Here is a 21,840-nt window from a genome sequence, read left to right as displayed (position 1 = left end):
GCAGATTAAAACTGTGTGCCGGACCTAGACTCGAACTCGGGACCTTTGCCTTTCGCGGGCAAGTGCTCTACCAACTGAGCTACCCAAGCACGACTCACGCCCCGTCCTCACTGCTTCACTTTTGCCAGTACCTCATCTCCTACCTTCCAAATCGGTAGAGCACTTGCCCGCGATAGGCAAAGGTCCCGAGTTCGAGTCTCTGTCCAGCACACAGTTTTAATCTGCCAGGAAGTTTCATATCAGCGCACACACCGATGCAGAGTGAAAATCTCATTCTAGATCCGTGTTTCGTTCGTAAACAACTCCCGGCGCCAATTCTGCTACGTCCGTTCTGCATTTCTTACCAATCTTTATTGGTGTCCATAGTGTGGACGACATGATGCTCGCCATGGTGGTCGGTGATGGAGAGTCGCATCATGTAATCGTCTCCTAACTGTTCGATGCAACATGTGACGTCTTCTAGCCTCTCGGAACGCCGAATTCAGTTCTGCGGTCATAGTCCAAGGTTCCTTTGACTGAAAAGTCTTAGATATTGATCATCCTTCGCACCTATCGACCGTGAACGGCCTGTGCGGTGTAAGTCGTCGATACTACTTGTCGATTGGAACCAATTCCACGTACATACAACACCATTCTGACTCCGGTGCTCACATCCAACAACTTCCGTGGTTGGCAAGCCTACGTGATGATGCGGATCCTGTCATTGGTCGCGACTGTCTGTCGCGGTATGGCGGATATTCAGTCTGCTGTTCCATAGACGACTCCAATGCGGCCCTACTGGTGCTTTACTTTCACCTGAAACTGTGGCGGTCTACCCGTAGGTAGCGCTCACGGCTGCTGTTGCGTGGAACAACAACAGGGCTGACCTGATCAGTACAGGAACAGTCACATTAGCAATACATATGCACGGCATATCGGCGTGGTGCAACGCTTTTCTTGACGTGTGTATCATACTAAGAAGACACAGCAATTCGGCAGCGTAGCTGCGAGAACATTATACATCAGCAGCGCCGCAGAACGTGAGATCCTACATACGGATATGGAATACTCTTAAGCCACTGTCAGCAACATTTGGCAATTTATGTTAGATCAAAGCAGGAAAATTATATAAGACACTCAACCACGGCATTTTTTAAGACTTCGCTTAAACGCAATACCGGGACAACAAAATTTGGAGCATAGTGTGTGACGTACAACGAAGTAATTCCCAAACGAGAGTGGCAGGCTAGTGTAAGGAGTGTGTTAGAATGGTGTGGCCACAGTACAGTAGAGTTCTTCACGGAGCGGCCTCGCCGCCGCCTCAGTCGACCTCCTCGACGGTGGGGCCCTTGGCGGCCCCGGAGCCCGTGCCTGCGCCCGCGCCGCCGCCGGCGCCCGCCTGGTGCAGCTTGGCCATGATGGGCGAGCAGGCGGCCGACAGCTGCTTGTAGCGGTCCTCGAACTCCTCCTGCTCCGCCAGCGAGTTGCTGTCCAGCCACTTGAGCGCCTCCGCGCTCTGGTCTCGCACCGTCGCCTTGTCCGCGTCGCTCAGCTTGCTACCCGCGTCCTGCGGCAAAAGCACATGCGGTGTCCACACTGTCCACCTTCCGCAAAGTAAACTCTTATACCTTATTCATCATAAGACTAAACATGATGTAAACAAACACTAACGCGGTGATTGGTCAGCGACCGCAGCACACGTACACCGGTTTTGTTACGCTCTTGGAAGTAGGTCTTATTTACGTATTAGATATCTTGTTGCTGTGTTACTGTGAATGAAACTTAAAAGATATTCTAATGTATTAACAGCAATCAACGTTTTTCTTAATCATATTTTAAATATGCAGTTTTTATATTAAAAATCGTGTAGAGTCGCAATCTCTGTACTGTTGTGTGCTGATTATCGCTTTGTTGGTACGTAGTGTGAAAATAACTCACGCTGCTTCCTGCTCCCCAGTGAAACACGCACGTGCAATATCGTTAAAAAGTAGCGAGAAACAGACTGTTCTCAAAGTTTCTCACAAGTTTACAGAAAAAATCAGCTTTGAAGTTTTCCAAGAACTAAATTTAAGGCGTGTTTGGTAGTGGGATGTGCAGATGAATTGGTAGCGTTGTGGAATCGTACACTGAGATTCGTTCAGGTCGGAATATCTACATCTTTCAAATATGAGATTCATGAAATATATGCTTATTAACACGTACCTAATCAGCAGGTTTTATGAAACATGCACGTATTCCTTTTTCTAATTACGTATTGCACGCAAAATTCCAGTTTTCATTGCAAATACAAATTCTTTATTATCCAGTATTGCTTAAATTAAGAAAACATAACAAATTAAATTTTTAGGACAAAAACGAAAAATCAGATGCCCTTTATTTGGACTACATCCATTGTTTTACACCATAGATATGGTCTCACACCAGCCAGAATGATAAGGAACAGAACACAACAGAACTGATCTCGAGGCAAGGGATTTGTCACGAGAAATAACGAGGGATTTAAGCCGTCAGGCGTACAGAAACTTTGTCACACGTCATCGCTGAACGCTGGCGGATACAAAACGGCACGGTATAAAAGAAGAGAAACCTTGAGCCCTGGATAACTTCCCGTATTTTACCGTAGATCGACTCGTTACCACGGTATTGAAATGTATTTCTCGGATTCGGATATGGAAAGAGATCAGACTTACAAGACGACTGACTGTAAATAGTACCGCCAGTGTCTTCAATATTTAACTACACGATGAAATTCCTCCAATAAGTTTTTAAATCACGCATAGCTCACGCAGTAAAATTACCCTGTGTTTATGTCATGTTTCCAGTTACAATACTGGCTGAGCTAAGAAAGACAGTATGTTATGGTCTCCCTCTGATCCCTTAAAAAGGATGCGATATTGCTGGAATTTTGCCGAATATTAATCATTCCGTCTAAAAATTAAATGGCATTTGAAGCTACATTGTTTGTCTGCTCGTCTCTTTTTACGTTTTAACTGTAACTGTTCACATCACTGCAGGTTAGTTGGACCACTTGACTGGCCAGTGCCGTCGAAGTTAAATGTGACAGTAAAGCTGTTGGCCCGTATTATCGCTCACCGATGTGCGCGAAGCGCATAGCATAAAACGTATCCCTGTAACTGTACTTGACTGCTCTCGAGAGAGCTTGGCTTCCGCTCCACGTGAAACGAAATCCAATGAGATTCCAGCAAACACGGAAGAAAACATAGTGTATTGTTTACATAAGGTTTCTTATTACTATGAATACAGTACGGTAATAAGCAATGATAATTTACGAAGTAAGAGAGTTATTCAGAAAATATGTTTCGCATGGGCAGTAGATCAAGTCATTCCGTGATGATTGAGGAATGAGGGATGGTAAATGTATCAATCTGAGGTAAGGATCTCTGGTCTGGAAACGATCGAGTCGAAAGCTAGAAGCGAAAATCGTTCTGGTACCTCTGATAGTGGAGTACATATACAGGTACTGTTGCTGCTGAGATTCTAGGGTAGGCAGCTTTCGGAGGTAATAGTATGGCCCAAAATAGGAAAAAGTCCAGTAAATATGGACTCTACAATGCAGGGTGATCCAGAAAGAATGCTCCTTTTCAATCGTTTCCAAAAACATTATTAACAGGTCTTCTTGATCTACAAATGCAGCCGTGTTAGTGAGTCTTTGTAGTTTCAGGCGGTGTACAGCACTCACTTCTTAAAGATCACATCACTCAGAGGAGCACCGCCTTTATCGAAGTGCTCATGTAACGAGCTATGAAGCTACTACGCAAAGTGTTCTCCAGTATAGTAAGACCAATACCGGCGATGTCTCTACTGATGTTGCCCTCCAGCGCCTGGAGGTTTTCGGGAGGTTTTCTAACGCTTTGGACTTAAGATACCATCAGAGGAAGAAATATAAAGGCGTCAGATTGGGAGAACGTGCTGGTCAAGTCACACCTCCAAATGGAGAGACGAGACATCCATAAAACCATACCCGTATCTCGTCAATTGACGGGTGAACAGTGTGCGCACCATGCTGTTGATACCACATGATTGGAAGGGGCGTTCCTTCTGACACACCGTGTATATACCTTAAGCGCTATGAGCACTTATTTATCGTCACTACTGTGGAACATGTCTCTTCTACTGAGCAAGTGCCCATAGTTTTTTAAGTACTCATTTTAGACCCCATGTTTATTGGACATTTATTTCTTGTTTTGGTCCATGCCACTTCCTCCAGAAATATGGAAACTAAAGAGCTTGCAGATAAAGAGATGTGTTTCACACTATCGAACGTGAACTACTGCTCATAGCTCTTAAAGTATGCATTTTAGAGCCTATATTAGCTAGACATTGCTTTCTTGTTTTGCTCCATAGTACCAACTCTGAAAGCTATCTATCCTACATTTTTAGCACAACGACATATCATTACGTGTATTCCATCATATGTATCATAACGATTTCCGGACCAGGATCCCTTATCTGAAATTGACGCATTTACCCTTCTACGTCACCCTTGAAATTTTGTAACAACATCACGGAATCGCCCTGTATACGGGAGCTACTCTTAAAATTTTGATCGTAACTTCGAAAAAATGAAAGTAATCAAATTTTTGCTGCAGTCCTGGTACAGGCACTACTCCAGAGGTGCCACAACAAAATGACGTACCCCATCAATGGGCTGCTTTGTTTTTTTCTGGGACTTCTGGAAGCGTGCTGCAGCACTTTGGCGCGAGGATGTCAATCTCAACCAGAACTGCAGAGATATATTTGTAAATAAACAAAAATCTAATTATGTAACTTAATTTTTTTGAAGTTACGATTACAATTTTACGACTACTCTTGTTATTGTGCTTATCTACGAGGGCACGTTCCTATATATGGCTCAAGGCAGAAAGTAGTTTTTGCAGGCGATGTGCTGAGAAGTGTTTGACCATCCGCACCATAGCACTGACTTCGTTCCCAGCAATTTCCATCTTTTCTTACATACGTTCGTCATCATTCACATAATGAGGAAGGCTAGTGCTTGTTCCACGGATCATGCTTATCACACATGTAATTAAAATTTCGTGATAACTTATCAAAATTACCTCTGTTTAGTTGGTCAAAGTGAGGAGGAAATGTTAAGGTTAAGCGTTACCCAGCGACTACATTTTTAGAGACAGAGCCTTAGTTGTGGTTGAATAAAAGTGGAAGAAAAAATCGACCTCTTGCTTCTCAAAGGAAAGATCCAGAAATTTGCCTTGAGAGGTTTAGGATGGCTATGAAATTTCAAATCTGGATGCTCGGTTCTAGATGTGAACCCTGCTTCTCCCAAATACGAGTCCAGGATCTTTTTTCACAGTGCCTAAACTGTAGCGCAGGATATCTTTCATAACAGTTCTCAAAAAATTTAAAAGTTATTTATCATCTCCATTAAATGTTTCCCCATAAATTTATATTTTTGCTGTTCAAGGCTCAAGGGAAATTTACCGGAGAGGTGACTGTAGAACATAGGATGCGAATCACTAAAAAGTTTTTCATTTTGCTTGGTTCAGCTAAAGTGATAGTCAACTCCACGGAGGGAAACACTAAGGCATTCAAATGTACAGGAATCCGACTTCGAGGTAGCTGATTCAAACCCTGATTGTGGAAAAACTTCAATCGTCGTCATTTTCCCAGAGAAGGCAGTAGGACGTTGGAAACAGTGCGCCAGTATTCTAATAAAAATGTAATATGTGTCTGCGCTGTGATTTCCCTCTCCGTTCGTTCCCTATGCAAAATCATCGATGATGAACCAAATATAATGCACCAGTCATTTGTTTGCTTTTCACAATTGTGAAGTTCGCATACACATCGTGTCGCTAATTGTGATTCGTGCGATAATCGGTACTTCGTCTCGATAACTAGGGAAGCGTGAGGGCTGTCCTTAAGGCTCACTGGCCTTCGACGTGGAAGAAAAAATCGACCTCCAGAAATCTGACTTGAGAGGTTTAGGATGGCTATGGGACTTCAAATCTAGATGCTCGGTTCGAGATGTGAACCCTGCTTCACCCAAATACGTTTATAGCTAGTTTTTATTTCTATGAGATGATGAATTGTTTTATTTTCGCAATTAATGTACGCCCATAGATACTTGCGCCTTCCAGTTGAAAACCGACGTTTGTCTGAAACCGGTCGTGGTTTGAAATGAAATCAAATTTAGAATCCAACAGCGGTGATCAGTAATCTCCCAGGATATTCTTTCAATGCGACTTCGATTTGAATTGACTGCAAATAACAGGAAGTGCTTATTAAATGGTTTGCACAACATTGATGCATCACTAACAGTATCTCTCTCTCATACAAGTGATGCAATAAGTTGAGCACCCACTTTTGGACTTAACACTTTTACAATATATCATATATTTTCTACATCTACATCTACATTTATACTCCGCAAGCCACCCAATGGTGTGTGGCGGAGGGCACTTTACGTGCCACTGTCATTACCTTCCTTTCCTATTCCACTCGCGTATGGTTCGCGGGAAGAACGACTACCGGAAAGCCTCCGTACGCGCTCAAATCTCTCCAATTTTACATTCGTGATCTCCTCGGGAGGTATAAGTAGGGGGAAGCAATATATCCGATACCTCATCCAGAAACGCACCCTCTCGAAACCTGGACAGCAAGCTACACCGCGATGCAGAGCGCCTCTCTTGCAGACTCTGCCACTTGAGTTTGCTAAACATCTCCGTAACGCTATCACGCTTACCAAATAACCCTGTGACGAAACGCGCCCCTCTTCTTTGGATCTTCTCTATCTCCTCTGTCAACCCGACCTGGTACGGATCCCACACTGATGAGCAATACTCAAGAAGAGGCCGAACGAGAGTTTTGTAAGCCATCTCCTTTGTTGATGAACTACATTTTCTAAGGAATCACCCAATGAATCTCAACCTGGCACACGCCTTACCAACAATTAATTTTATATGATCATTCCACTTCAAATCGTTCCGTACGCATACTCCCAGATATTTTACTGAAGTAACTGTTACCAGTGTTTGTTCCGCTATCATATAATCATACAATAAAGGATCCTTCTTTCTATGTATTCGCAATACATTACATTTGTCTATGTTAAAGGTCAGTTGCCACTCCCTGCACCAAGTGCCTATCCGCTGCAGATCTTCCTGCATTTCGCTGCAATTTTCTAATGCTGCAACTTCTCTGTATACTACAGCATCATCCTCGAAAAGCCGCATGGAACTTACGACACTATCTACTAGGTCATTTATATATATATTGTGAAAAGCAGTGGTCCCATAACACTCCCTGTGGCACGCCAGAGGTTACTTCAACGTCTGTAGACGTCTCTCCATTGAGAACAACATGCTGTGTTTTGTTTGCTAAATACTCTTCAATCCAGCCACACAGCTGGTCTGATATTCCATAGGCTCTTACTTTGTTTATCAGGCGACAGTGCGGAACTGTATCGAACGCCTTCCGGAAGTCAAGGAAAATGGCATCTACCTGGGAGCCTGTATCTAATATTTTCTGGGTCTCATGAACAAATAAAGCGAGTTGGGTCTCACACGATCGCTGTTTCCGGAATCCATGTTGATTCCTACAGAGTAGATTCTGGGTTTCCGGAAATGACATGATACGCGAGCAAGAAACATGTTCTAAAATTCTACAACAGATCGATGTCAGAGGTATAGGCCTATAGTTTTGCGCATCTCCTCGACGATCCTTCGTGAAAACTGGGACTACCTGTGCTCTTTTCCAATCATTTGGAACGTTCCGTTCCTCTAGAGACTTTCGGTACACGGCTGTTAGGAGGGGGGCAAGTTCTTTCGCGAACTCTGTTGAGAATCGAATAGGTATCCCGTCAGGTCCAGTGGACTTTCCTCTGTTGAGTGATTTCAGTTGTTTTTCTATTCCTTGGACACTTATTTCGATGTCAGCCATTTTTTCGTTTGTGCGAGGATTTTGAGAAGGAACTGCCGTGCGGTCTTCCTCTGTGAAACAGCTTTGGAAAAAGGTGTTTAGTATTTCAGCTTTACGCGTGTCATCCTCTGTTTCAATGCCATCATCATCCCAGAGTGTCTGGATATGTAGCTTCGATCCACTTACTGATTTAATGTAAGACCAGAACTTCCTAGGATTTTCTGTCAAGTCGGTACATAGAATTTTACTTTCACGCATAGCCCTCCTTACGCTAACTTTGACATCGTTTAGCTTCTGTTTGTCTGAGAGGTTTTGGCTGCGTTTAAACTTGGAGTGAAGCTCTCTTTGCTTTCGCAGTAATTTCCTAACTTTGTTGTTGAACCACGGTGGATTTTTCCCGTCCCTCACAGTTTTACTCGGCACGTTTGAATTTAGTTCGGAGAGCTACCAATCCTCTAGGTGCAATGTATTGATATAGCCGGAGTGGTGAATTTTTTAGCACTTTACATAATTGTCTGTAGCGAAATTACTGTAACTGGGAACATTGACTGTCCATCATATTACGAAACTGCTCCCGTTTCCTCCTAGTTGATATTTTAAAGTCCAAAGTAATTGCTTATTAGTACTGCTTTTATACTTGCAATTATTTGATGGCAATGAATTATCAAAGAAAGTCATGGAGGTTTGTTGATGTGTGTGGCATAAGTTATTGGCGTTCTCTGTAACCTCAACTCTTTAAAAGTGTAGGTTCTGAGACTAACTTTAAATGTCTGCATTTCAAGTTGGCCTGCATCTCTAAATGCAGACTATCCTCGAATGTGACTCTGCATTAATTCCTGTCAGTATTATTATTATTATTAGCGAATGTCCCCATGGGAGAACGATAAGCAGGTGATTAACATTTCTTAATGTTCTTCTTATTTTCCCAGTATTTCTTCATTGCCTCCCCAAAGGCCTTCTTCCTTTCTTCGGTCCACTTTGGTCGGAAAGGTTTAGATTCCGTCTCTGGAGTAAACTTCCACTTGTCGATTTTTCTTCTGAATGTATCCCGGTCTGATGTGTTTGTTATGTCAATTTTTGCCTTTTTCAAATCCTTCTTAACTTCAGTTACCCAGGGTATTGTTGCCTTAAGTGATGTCATATAGTCCAATAGACGTTTAGTTAACCTGTTTCCAGGTAATCTGTCTATATGTCCATAAAACTTCATCCGCCTCTTCCTGATATCTGCCTCGATGTTTGATATTTTTTCGGTTGTCTCGGTAGTCTGCAGCCTGTATCCATCTTGTGTGTATCGTGGTCCTAGGATTTTTCTAATAATTTTTCTCTCTACTTTCTTAATTTCGTGTAAATCTAATTTTCTATTCAGGGAGAGTGTTTCACTTGCATATGTGACTGTTGGTTTGATGACTGCGTTGTAGTGCGATCATGTGATGTATCTGACCCCAGGAATGTGTCAATAAAGTTTCCCCTTCCTGGGACTATGAATTCACGGTGTTCTTATTTCAATTTCCAGGAATGTATATATATATATATATATATATATATATATATATATATATATATATATATATATATATATAAAATCATGTTGTATATATATACTGTGATACTGCAGAGCTCGTAAATATTTAAAGAAAATCATATTTATGAATCACCATCAGAATCAGCAGCTCTTGGTGGTTCATAAATATTACTTTTTTCTCGTACAGTCTAACTTACTTTCCAACCAAAGCACAGGGAAACAACAGAATATTTCTTTATAGCATAATATTAATATTTCTGAATCACGATTTGACACACCATTACTAAGTGTTCTCACTGTGTGTCTATCAACTAGAGAAACGTAATATACGAAGATGCTATAAAGAAATATTCTGTTGTTTCCCTGTGCTTTGGTTGGAAAGTAAGTTAGACTGTACGAGAAAAAAGTAATATTTATGAACCACCAAGAGCTGCTGATTCTGATGGTGATTCATAAATATGATTTTCTTTAAATATTTACGAGCTCTGCAGTATCACAGTATATATATACAACATGATTTTATATATATATATACATTCCTGGAAATTGAAATAAGAACACCGTGAATTCATAGTCCCAGGAAGGGGAAACTTTATTGACACATTCCTGGGGTCAGATACATCACATGATCACACTGACAGAACCACAGGCACATAGACACAGGCAACAGAGCATGCACAATGTCGGCACTAGTACAGTGTATATCCACCTTTCGCAGCAATGCAGGCTGCTATTCTCCCATGGAGACGATCGTAGAGATGCTGGATGTAGTCCTGTGGAACGGCTTGCCATGACATTCCCACCTGGCGCCTCAGTTGGACCAGCGTTCGTGCTGGACGTGCAGACCGCGTGAGACGACGCTTCATCCAGTCCCAAACATGCTCAATGGGGGACAGTTCCGGAGATCTTGCTGGCCAGGATAGTTGACTTACACCTTCTAGAGCACGTTGGGTGGCACGGGATACATGCGGACGTGCATTGTCCTTTTGGAACAGCAAGTTCCCTTGCCGGTCTAGGAATGGTAGAACGATGGGTTCGATGACGGTTTGGATGTACCGTGCACTATTCAGTGTCCCCTCGACGATCACCAGTGGTGTACGGCCAGTGTAGGAGATCGCTCCCCACACCATGATGCCGGGTGTTGGCCCTGTGTGCCTCGGTCGTATGCAGTCTTGATTGTGGCGCTCACCTGCACGGCGCCAAACACGCATATGACCATCATTGGCACCAAGGCAGAAGCGACTCTCATCGCTGAAGACGACACGTCTCCATTCGTCCCTCCATTCACGCCTGTCGCGACACCACTGGAGGCAGGCTGCACGATGTTGGGGCGTGAGCGGAAGACGGCCTAACGGTGTGCGGGACCGAAGCCCAGCTTCATGGAGACGGTTGCGAATGGTCCTCGCCGATACCCCAGGAGCAACAGTGTCCCTAATTTGCTGCGAAGTGGCGGTGCGGTCCCCTACGGCACTGCGTAGGATCCTACGGTCTTGGCGTGCATCCGTGCGTCGCTGCGGTCCGGTCCCAGGTCGACGGGCACGTGCACCTTCCGCCGACCACTGGCGGTAACATCGATGTACTGTGGAGACCTCACGCCCCACGTGTTGAGCAATTCGGCGGTACGTCCACCCGGCCTCCCGCATGCCCACTATACGCCCTCGCTCAAAGTCCGTCAACTGCACATACGGTTCACGTCCACGCTGTCGCGGCATGCTACCAGTGTTAAAGACTGCGATGGAGCTCTGTATGCCACGGCAAATTGGCTGACACTGACGGCGGCGGTGCACAAATGCTGCGCAGCTAGCGCCATTCGACGGCCAACACCGCGGTTCCTGGTGTGTCCGCTGTGCCGTGCGTGTGATCATTGCTTGTACAGCCCTCTCGCAGTGTCCGGAGCAAGTATGGTGGGTCTGACACACCGGTGTCAATGTGTTCTTTTTTCCATTTCCAGGAGTGTATATATATATATATATATAGTATCAGGCTGTAGTACTGAAGTATCTCCGCTATCACTAATTTCCTTGTAGAATCAGTTAATATTGAAATCTCCACCCAAAATTAGCTCAATGTATTTCTAAGAGAGTGACCTTAGGACAGTGTCATGTCTGGAGAGGAAATCTTGTAATTAGGACAGAAAGAACTGTTGAGAACAACAAGGTCCACAGATTTTGCTGGAACGGATGAATCACGTCTTTTAACTCAATTGTTTTGGAAAAAGTATAATGGTGCTACAAGTAGAAGACGTTCCGTCGACTACACGGTATACAATGTACTTCTGGCACCAGGAAGCCTTTTCAGATGTTAGTAGAAGTGCGAGGCAACACAAACGTACGTCCCCTAGTCGGTGAATCGGTAGAGCCGTTATTCGATTGCTAATATCTCCAGACTTAACAGTTAGAGCTTTGTTTCAAGGATTAGATGAATACAAAAGTGCTCAGAAGAAAAATAAGTATGCAAGGCTGCATCATAGACGCTGATCTGTCCATAAAGGAATTTACAGACGCACTGAGACAAGATCACTAGTTGCTCTCCTGGAAGTACAAAATCGTATTCAAGCAAATGACACTTTTTTTTTAATTTATTGAGAACTCTTCAAGAACGATTGTGAACTGCTGTAACTTTACTCTGACCCGCCAGAAATCTCGTCATCTGTTGAAAACGTAATAAGAGATTCTGTCACTTACATCCTGACATCCAAATAAGACATAAAAATAAGAAACTAAAATAATTTAATCTTGATAATAAATATTTATAAGTACAGCCACGAAGTCTTCTGCGTTGCTTCTCTAAAAAGTATTATGTTATCTATTATGTTCGCTCTAATTCCTGCGCTTTTCGTGTCTTTGTCAGTTTCACTTAACCGTGTGCTTTTGGGTTTATAGCTATTTAGATCTGCTTGGTTAGTCTGTTGCTATCTATTCGATATATGTGGCCATAAAATTGAATTCTTCTTTTCCTCATTACATCAGTTAGCTTTTCTATTTTCAAATAGAACTCTTGATTTGATCTTAATTTGGATTCAACATCACTATTAATTTTAAGTACCAGTAGTATCCTTAGAATTCTTTTTTCATCTTTTTCCAATTTTTCAAGATCCACAAATCTTAATGGTGTAAGTGCTTGCGCTTCATACAGTGATTTAGGCCTTACCACTGTTTTATGGTGTCTTAGTCTCCTATTCTAGAGGAGATATTTTTGGTTATATATGTTTTTTGCCAGTTGGAATACCCTTTCCATTTTACGCACTCTACTTTCCCTAGCTATTTTTTTCTTTTGTGTTGCTTGTTATCCATTCTCCTAGGTATTTAAAACAGTTTGTTTTTGATACTGTGTTATAATGTATTTTGAGATTTGGAGTGCACCATTGACATTTGTCGTGAAATATGTTTTTTTCAAATGATACTTTTAGTCCTATTTCGCCTGTTTTTTCTGTAGTTCTGTGATTTGTTCTTTGGCGCTATTCAGTGAGTCAGTAATTAGTGACATATCTTCAAAAGCTAAATAATGTTTGGTGATTTTATTTGGATTTCTTCATAGTTGAATACCTTCAGCATTGATGGATTTTCTCCATTCTCTGACTACCTCCTCTAACGCGCATTTAAAAAGTAGGGGTGACAAACCATCTCCCCGCCTTAGTCCCGATTTTATTTCAAATGGTTTTGACAGTTTCCCCAGAAATTTTAGTTTTGATGTTGTGTTTGCTCCGGGTCCTTTAGTTATCTGTTATTTTATTGTCGATGCAGAATTCCTTTAAAATGTTAATTAGTGCATTTCTATCAAATCAGTGACATGCCTTTCTAAAACATGCAAAAGTTATCACATATTTCAGGTTTCTAATTTTCTTTATTTCTGTTATGTTCTTTGGATTTAGTATTTGCTTCCTACAAGAGCTTCTCTTCCTAAATCCTGCTTGGTACTCTCCTAGTTGTAGTCATGTATTCCTTCAGCTCTCTTCAGAAGTGCCATGGACAAGATCTTATGTGTCACGGGCAAGAGGGAGATCCCTCTGTTCATTTAGGATCAGTTTTCTTTGCTTGTTTATCTGGTGAATGTATTAATGCCGACGTCCATTCTGATGGTAAGCTGTTTGTTGTCCAGATTTCATTAATGACTTTTGTTATACATAGAATAATGTTGTCACTAGAGTGTTTCCACAATTCAGCAATTATAGTGTCTTCTCCTGATGCTTTGTTATTTTTTAGTTTTTTTGGCTTTGAGTCTGATTGTATTTGGCTTATATTATCAAAATGAAATTCTTCTTTTGGTGGATCGCAGTTGTATAGTGCTTCGAAGCAGTTCACAAGTATTCTGCAGTTTTCCATGTTATTATATGCATTCTTTTGTGTTTTTGGATCTATACACTGTAATCTTAGTGGTGTGTACTTCTTTAAACTATTTTTGAAAGGTTTATAAAAGTTCCTTGTGTTATTCTCTTTAAAATATGATTTAACTGAAGTTAGTTGATCTTTTACATGTTGCACTTCCGATCTTTTTGAGATCTTTTGATGCATGTTTCGTGGAATACTTTCTTCTGCAGTCCCAATAATGTCTTTTTGAAGTTTTTCCCAACATTTAGGTATTCTTTTTTCCAACTGGATTTTGTAATCATTTTCTCTAGATAACTTCTGTACATATATTTTTACGTATCTACATTCCCCATAATAGTGCTTGGTAAAAATACATATCCTTTATTTACGAGGTAACGTCGCATAATCTATTCTCCAAATTCTCCAAATGCACTATTGGCTGTATCACTGGTGAACGTTTTGGTCTTTCTGTGTTTTTTCATCAGTTGCAATCTTTATGCAAACAAAGTAATACGTCAAGTTTCTGTTTCCACGTTCTGTGTAACTACCCAAGTCACTGTGAGACCATGTGAACAGATAACATACGAATTTTTACGTTACTCCGTTATAAATATTTTTATCCTGTCCCCTTGCACCTTACGACTACACTGTCACCTATAAATCTGTATGTTGTTCACAGATGTAAAAAGATGTTATGATATGAAGCTTAAAATTGTCATGCTGTGGAGTACTATGTCTGAGTAGTGCAGAGGCAGAGTGTCTTGGGAATGGTTTTTTCACGCCGACGGCCGTAGTCCACATGTAAATACTGTGTTTAGAATATCGATTTTTAGCGATTTATGTGAAGCATTGGTAACATTTCACGTAATTTACATTACCTCACGATGTACAGATGTACTGTTTTATGATACTGTATTTCTATACTGAAAAGGCTTACTTTTGGCGAAAAGTTTTTAAACACGGACATGTACTGCAGTAAAAAGTAAGTGATGTATTATTTTACCATTTCTGAAATGTACTACTTTCTGCAAGACATGTTTATACAGTTCTGTACACAGACTTTGTGCATGATTTTTGTGTTCTTTTCGTTTTTGCAGTACCACTTGAAAATGGCCCACAGGCCTAAATCGCAATTGTGAAATAAATAATTTGTACAGTCAACGGCGAATATGATGTCCTGTAAAAAATTCTTCATGACAGTGAACCCCGACTAGGAGAAGTTGTATGTCATGTAGTAGCGCCCGGTGTGACCAGAGATTACATTACATTGGAGTCCACGGCATTTCATCGTTGGCGCCAATTAATCAAAGGTGATTAATTTCGAAAACTCAGATTTTCAGAGAGAATTGATATGACAAGTGCACTGGGAACAGATTAACCAACCGTTACCTGGTGAACCGAAATAGACTATAGGGCCTACACTATCTGATCAAAAGTATCCATAGAGGTATTAGTGGACATTAGTGAGGGGTGTGTCTACCCTTCGCTTTTATGACGGCTTGAACTATGCTGGGGACAGCTTCAATCAGTGTCTGAATGTCTGTGGAAGAATGACAACCCATTCATCCTGGAGTGCCGGAACCAAAGACACTAATAATGTCGGACGCTGAGTCTAGAGCGAAACTGACGCTCTAACTCACCCCAAGGGCGTTCCAGTGGGCTCAGCCGGTATTTTGCGCAGGCCAGTCCATTTCAGAAATGTTGTACACCAAGCGTTGCTTCACGGATGCTGCTTTATGACAGCGTGGATCGTCACGCTGACACAATCATCATCTCCAAATTGTTCCTCCAGTATACAGTAAACAATGTTGTAAAATGAGTTCATATCTCTACGCATTTAGCGTTTTGTTATGAACAATGAGGGGACCACGTCCTAAATGCGAGAAACACCCCCCCCCCCCCTCTTTCTTGTAACAGCTGTTCCTCCGTGCCAGGTAACGGGCTCCAGATAATCGCCAAACAAAAATTCTTCCATCAGAACGTCACAGGGTACAGCGTGATTTATCACTCCAAATCACTCGCTTCCAGTCATCCACTGTCCGCTGCCGTCACTCTTTACACCGCTTCAAGCGTCGCCTAACGCAGAATACAGAAATGCTTGTTGCTGGTGAGGAGCTGCTCGACCATCGTACCCAATTCTTTTTAACTCCCTGCGCATAGACAATGTGCTAGTTGGAAAGCCGGTAGCACTCTGGAACTCTCGAATGATACACTGCGCTGATATCTCACATTTGTATACAGCCACTCTTAGCAATGTTCGACAGTTCCTATCCGTAATTACATGAGGTTTGCCTGTGGTTGTTGCTTCGCGTTTCCACATCACAATCACATCAACAACAGTCGCATATGGCAGGTTTAGAAGGATTGGATTTGTTATTCAGGTTCAAAGTGTTCAAATGGCTCTGAGCACTATGCGACTTAACATCTGAGGTCATCAGTCCCCTAGAACTTAGAACTGCGTAAACCTAACCAACCTAAGAGCATCACACACATCCATGCCCGAGGCAGGATTCGAACCTTCGCCCGTAGCGGTCGCGCGGTTCCAGACTGAAGCGCCTAGAACCGCTCGGCCGCAACGGCCGGCTGTTATTCAGGTGACACAGTTAGAAGTCACTGAGACCTCGCGACCAGTCTTCTGTTACTGCTTCTCTTCTGACAACGAACACAGTACCCACCACTTCATTTTACACTCGGAGGCCCGCCTCTCGTAACATCTGGTGGTCAATTCCGCATTAGATAGTGGTACCCGGATACTTTTGATCAGATAGTGTTTCAGCATTTGTAGTTTTCTACTAAAAATTTCCATTTCTATTATTTTTAGTCACATTCACGTTTCCCCGTGCATGGTACACGTCCTCTCTTTATATTATAGTGTATACTTTGGCAATACCGGAACGCTGTGGAGACAACCCTCATAACAGCAAGTAGCAGGGGGACCAGTGAGTCGCCTAAGCTGGTGGCCCGCTATTTGGCAAGCCCAGTGCCGTGCAGTGAGTGCCGGCTCACCTCGGCGGCCTGCTTGAGCGAGAGCGCGTACGCTTCCAGGCGGTTGCGGGCCTCGACCCGCGCGCGCTGCCGCTCGTCCTCGGCGCGGAAGCGCTCTGCGTCGGCCAGCATGCGCTCGATCTCGGCCTTGGAAAGGCGGCCCTTGTCGTTCTGGATGGTGATGCGCTCGCTGCGACCCGAGCCGCTCTCCGTCGCCGACACGTTGAGGATGCCGTTCGCGTCCAGGTCGAAGGTCACCTCGATCTTGGGTACTCCCCGCGGCGCCGGCGGGATGCCCGTCAGGTTGAACGTGCCCAGCAGGTTGTTGTCCTTGGTCATGGCGCGCTCGCCCTCGAACACCTGAAAAAGCGAGCTATACTCAGAAAGGCTACCAAAACTTGAATAAAACTGAAAATGAAAACTAAGTTTAAGCTCATTTTGTTTTCAGGTAAGAAATCAGTTCTTGCATTGTACTCAGTAGTGAGAGGCATAGTGACAAGAATAAGGATATCTTCCTAGCACTTGTAGACGCAGATGAAGTCGATAATGGAGTGCGTGTGTTATTCTGATTACGATGCAAAGTTCCTTTTGACATGCATGCATGTCCAAAGGAACAGGCACTGAGGCGTCGACAGCCGTTATGAAATATATTAAGTGTATTCGCAATTGGGAATAAGGAAAACCATCAGCTAGGGAATGGAATGACGATAGTGAAAATTTTTGCCGGATCGGGACATTTTATAGCTGATGGTTGTCCTTATTCGTAATTGCGAATACATTTAATGTATTTCATAAGGTCTGTCGTCGCCGCAGTGCTTTCGTTCCAACAGCTCCTCCAGCTCCGCTGTTCGATGTGGTCGCGCGTTGTCATTCTCAAAAATAAAGTCAGGACCGAATGTTGTTGTTGTTGTGGTCTTCAGTCCTGAGACTGGTTTGATGCAGCTCTCCATGCTACTCTATCCTGTGCAAGCTTCTTCATCTCCCAGTACCTACTGCAACCTACATCCTTCTGAATCTGCTTGGTGTGTTCATCTCTTGGTCTCCCTCTACGATTTTTACCCTCCACGCTGCCCTCCAATGCTAAATTTGTGATCCCCTGATGCCTCAGAACATGTGCTACCAACCGATCCCTTCTTCTGGTCAAGTTGTGCCACAAACTCCTCCCCATTTCTATTCAGTACCTCCTCATTAGTCATGTGATCTACCCATCTAATCTTCAGCATTCTTCTGTAGCACCACATTTCGAAAGCGTCTATTCTCTTCTTGTCCAAACTATTTATCGTCCATTTTTCACTTCCATACATGGCTACACTCCATACAGATATTTTCAGAAACGACTTCCTGACACTTAAATCTATACTCAATGTTAACAAATTTCTCTTCTACAGAAACGCATTCCTTGCCATCGCCAGTTTACATTTTATATCGTCTCTACTTCGACCATCATCAGCTATGTTGCTCCCCAAATAGCAAAACTCCTTTACTACTTTAAGTGTCTCATTTCCTAATCTAATTCCCCTCAGCATCACCCGACTTAATTCGACAACGTTCCATTATCCTCGTTTTGCTTTTGTTGATGTTCATCTTATATTCTTCTTTCAAGACACTGTCCATGCCGTTCAACTGCTCTTCCAGGTCCTTTGCTGTCTCTGACAGAATTACAATGTCATCGGCGAACCTCAAAGTTTTTATTTCTTCTCCATCCATTTTAATTCCTATTCCGAATTTTTCTTTTGTTTCCTTCACTGCTTGCTCAATATACAGATTGAATAACATCGGGGAGAGGCAAAACCCTCTCTCACTCCCTTCCCAACCACTGCTTCCCTTTCGTGTCCCTCGACTCTTATAACTGCCATCTGGATCTATAAAAATTGTAAATAGCCTTTCGCTCCCTGTATTTTACCCCTGCCACCTTTAGAATTTGAAGGAGAGTATTCCAGTCAACATTGTCAAAAGCTTTCTCTAAGTCTACAAATGCTAGAAACTGAAAAGACGCACATGAAGAAGGTGTAGACAGTAACGTTGACCGTTTAGTGTACCATATTCAACGATTTTCAAGACAGTAGGCCCATGAACATTATACCTGCCGACGACATAGCACCTGTACCACCTAAACGATCATGTTCGACAACACTGAAAGTATCCTCGTATGGTGAGAGTTGGAACACTTAATGCAACTAAGAATATTGTTGAGCATGATAGTTTCAATGGTTCGGCTATTATCAAGTGGAGAGGGGTAGTATTGGACATACTGTCCTCCATATCTATAAAAACGGTACGTTCAGGGTCACTTTATAGTGACAGTGCACTTCTTCGCCATGTATATCTTTTCATGGCTGATTTCGATCCTGACTTCATTTTTATGTACAACGCGCGACCGCATGGAACAGCGTAGGTCGAGGAGCTATTTGCTCTTTGTTCCATTCGGCGAATGGACTGACCTGCCCTTTCCCCCGACTTAAAACCCATTGAGCTCTTGTGGGATACGTTGGGGAGACATACTGCAACACGTCCACATCTTCGAACGACCATCACGCAGTTGTCAACCTCACTGGTTGAAGAATGGAATGACCTACCATCAGGAATCTTCTGGCCAGCACGGGAGCACATTATAGAGCGTTCATTACCATCCTTGGTGATCACACACCCCGTTAAGAGCTATGTTCCGCCTTTGTAATGTCAAGCGGACCATCATGAACCGCAGCGACTTGGGTTGGGTTGTTTTGGGGGAAGAGATCAAACTGCGAGTTCATCGGTCTCATCGGATTAGGGAAGAACGGGGAAGGAAGTCGGCCGTGCCCTTTCAAAGGAAACTGGAGCGATTTAAGGAAATCACGGAAAACCTAAATCAGGTTGGCCGGACGCGGGATTGAACCGTCGTCCACCCGAATGCCAGTCCAGTGTGCTACCTCTGCGCCACCTCGCTCGGTTCGCGGCGACTTCAGTCTATTTATTATATTCGAATAAAAGCGTCATTTCTGTTCGTCTCATTTCGTATTCCTTTCAGCTACCTTCCGTACTACGCTGTAGCAGTTCTTTCTATGTTTGGTTCAAGCCTCATCGAGTTATGTTCCTTGGCAGCGATACATTATGCGGAAGTTACTTTCGTCCTCAATTTTTGCACGCCAGTGTGCATCGTCGGCTTTTACTGAAACGTTAATCATTTGCATATCCAAGTAAGTAATACGCCTCATACAAGTTGAAATTGTGGAAATCTGAGGTAAGGTCTTATGGGACCAAACTGCAGAGGTCATCGATCCCTAAGCCTACGCACTACTTAATCTAACTTAAACTAACTTACACTATGGACAACACACACACCCATGCCCGAGGGAGGACTCAAACCTCCGACGGGGGGAGCCGCAAGCACCGTGACAAGCTGCCTTAGACCGCGCGGCAAGTTGACGATCGTTGCATGTTGTCATCACTGTGTTGCAGGTTTAACGTGGAGCAGGGTATGAGGAACATCGTTTGAAAACGTATCAAATGCAGCTGATGTCAAAATACACTCTGCTACGTTTTCACCGCAATTGTGGTATGATCTTTAACGCCTTTCAGTCAGATCGGGTCATTTCGTATTCTTTTCCATAGTAATTTACTGCTGAAAAACATGAATCGGACGAAATCGTATAACGCGCAGTGGAGCCGACAGTTAGAAAGGCATTACGTTCAAGTCATATTTCTCAGCTTGCGGTATTAGCCCGCTCTTTTGTTGTCTCTTCCCAGTATTTCCATCTGGCACTGATTTTGATTGCATTACTGTGCATTTTCGATCACCATGGAGGCTATTTAGTTGTAGGAGAGCGATCGAAAGGAAGTGAAATGAGAAATAGAGCTGCGAAAACTGACAGCGTGAAACGGAAACCTGAAGTACTTCACGAATGATCATTTTCAGTGAAATTTGTAGTTACAGTGGATTGATGTGTTGTTCGTGCGGAAAGATTGCGTAAACGCATGTTTTTTATATTTTTGTTGAATTTTAGTATCTTTAATTATGACGTAAGCAGGCCTATTTCGATTTAGGTACTTCAACCGAGATAAGCCGCCTTGTAATCACAAAGAAGGCAGGCTTAAGCATGGAAGCATCCCAGTATTCCACATAGCGAAAGCAAAAAATAAAGTTTACAGCGTACCGAACAAAATATAACAAGATCGCCGCTCAGTTGTATGATGAAAACCCCTTCACCTGCAAAACCATAAAGAACTGGAAATCATTATACAGGAGAAAGCAATCAAAATTCCATTGTTGTGTCGTACGAGGTAGATGACAGTGATATTTATAATACTGCTACTAAAGCGTTAAATTGTTATGCTGTTTTTGAGTCATCACTATCATTCTGCAGTAAATAGCTGAACTCATTATTGTAGAACAATAAGAGACTGTCACCTGATCCTTCTCTTGCACTAGGAAGATGGACTAAGTGCAAGACTGTAAAACGTCGATCTACCGTCAAATACATTTAATAACTTTATTTTCTTACGTGATGGTCTGTGTCCAACAATAAAATCACTAAAAAATTGAAATGAACGTTTCAAACATGTTGCTGTTGTTGTGGTTCAAAAAATGGCTCTGAGCACTATGGGACTCAACATCTGAGGCCATCAGTCCCCTAGAACTTAGAACTACTTAAACCTAACTAACCTAAGGACATCACACACATCCATGCCCGAGGCAGGATTCGGACCTGCGACCGCAGCAGTCGCGCGGCTCCAGACTGAAGCGCCTAGAACCGCTCGGCCACACCGGCCGGCTGTTGTTGTGGTCTTCAGACCCACGACTGGTTTGATGCAGACCCTAGTAGTCGGGTCCCTTCAATCACACAACCCAACCAACCAACCCACGCTACTCTTTGCTGTGCAAGCCTACCAGGCGGCTTCCTCTGTCATTCCTTTCCACCTGTCCATAGTCAACTACTATTTTTTGCTTCCCTACCTTTTCCTACTATAGAATTCCAGTCCCCCATCACAATTAAATTTTCGTCTCCCTTGTTGTTGTTGTGGTCTTCAGTCCTGAGACTGGTTTGATGCAGCTCTCCATGCTACTCTATCCTGTGCAAGCTTCTTCATCTCCCAGTACTTACTGCAACCTACATCCTTCTGAATCTGCTTAGTGTATTCATCTCTTGGTCTCCCTCTACGATTTTTACCCTC

The 21,840-nt window shown here is 43.0% G+C and overlaps 1 protein-coding gene across 1 annotated transcript in view; it reads right to left on the bottom strand.

Moving 5' to 3' along the window:
* Nucleotides 1-200: 200 nt before the first annotated feature.
* Nucleotides 201-21,840, bottom strand: part of LOC124711219 (heat shock protein 70 B2-like) — a 136,149-nt gene continuing 114,509 nt past the window's right edge. The window contains exons 7-8 of the mRNA XM_047241179.1: nt 16,711-17,049; nt 201-1,546 (exon numbers count right to left, since the gene is read on the bottom strand). Of these exons, the coding sequence (XP_047097135.1) occupies nt 1,301-1,546; nt 16,711-17,049 (585 nt within the window). The 3' untranslated portion in view covers nt 201-1,300. The remainder of the gene's footprint in view (nt 1,547-16,710; nt 17,050-21,840) is intronic.

This window comes from Schistocerca piceifrons, chromosome 1 (assembly GCF_021461385.2).
Source record: "Schistocerca piceifrons isolate TAMUIC-IGC-003096 chromosome 1, iqSchPice1.1, whole genome shotgun sequence".
NCBI classification, from domain to species: Eukaryota; Metazoa; Arthropoda; class Insecta; order Orthoptera; family Acrididae; genus Schistocerca; species Schistocerca piceifrons.
Note: the sequence above shows the minus strand (reverse complement) of the source record. Positions and strands in the feature narration are given on the sequence as shown.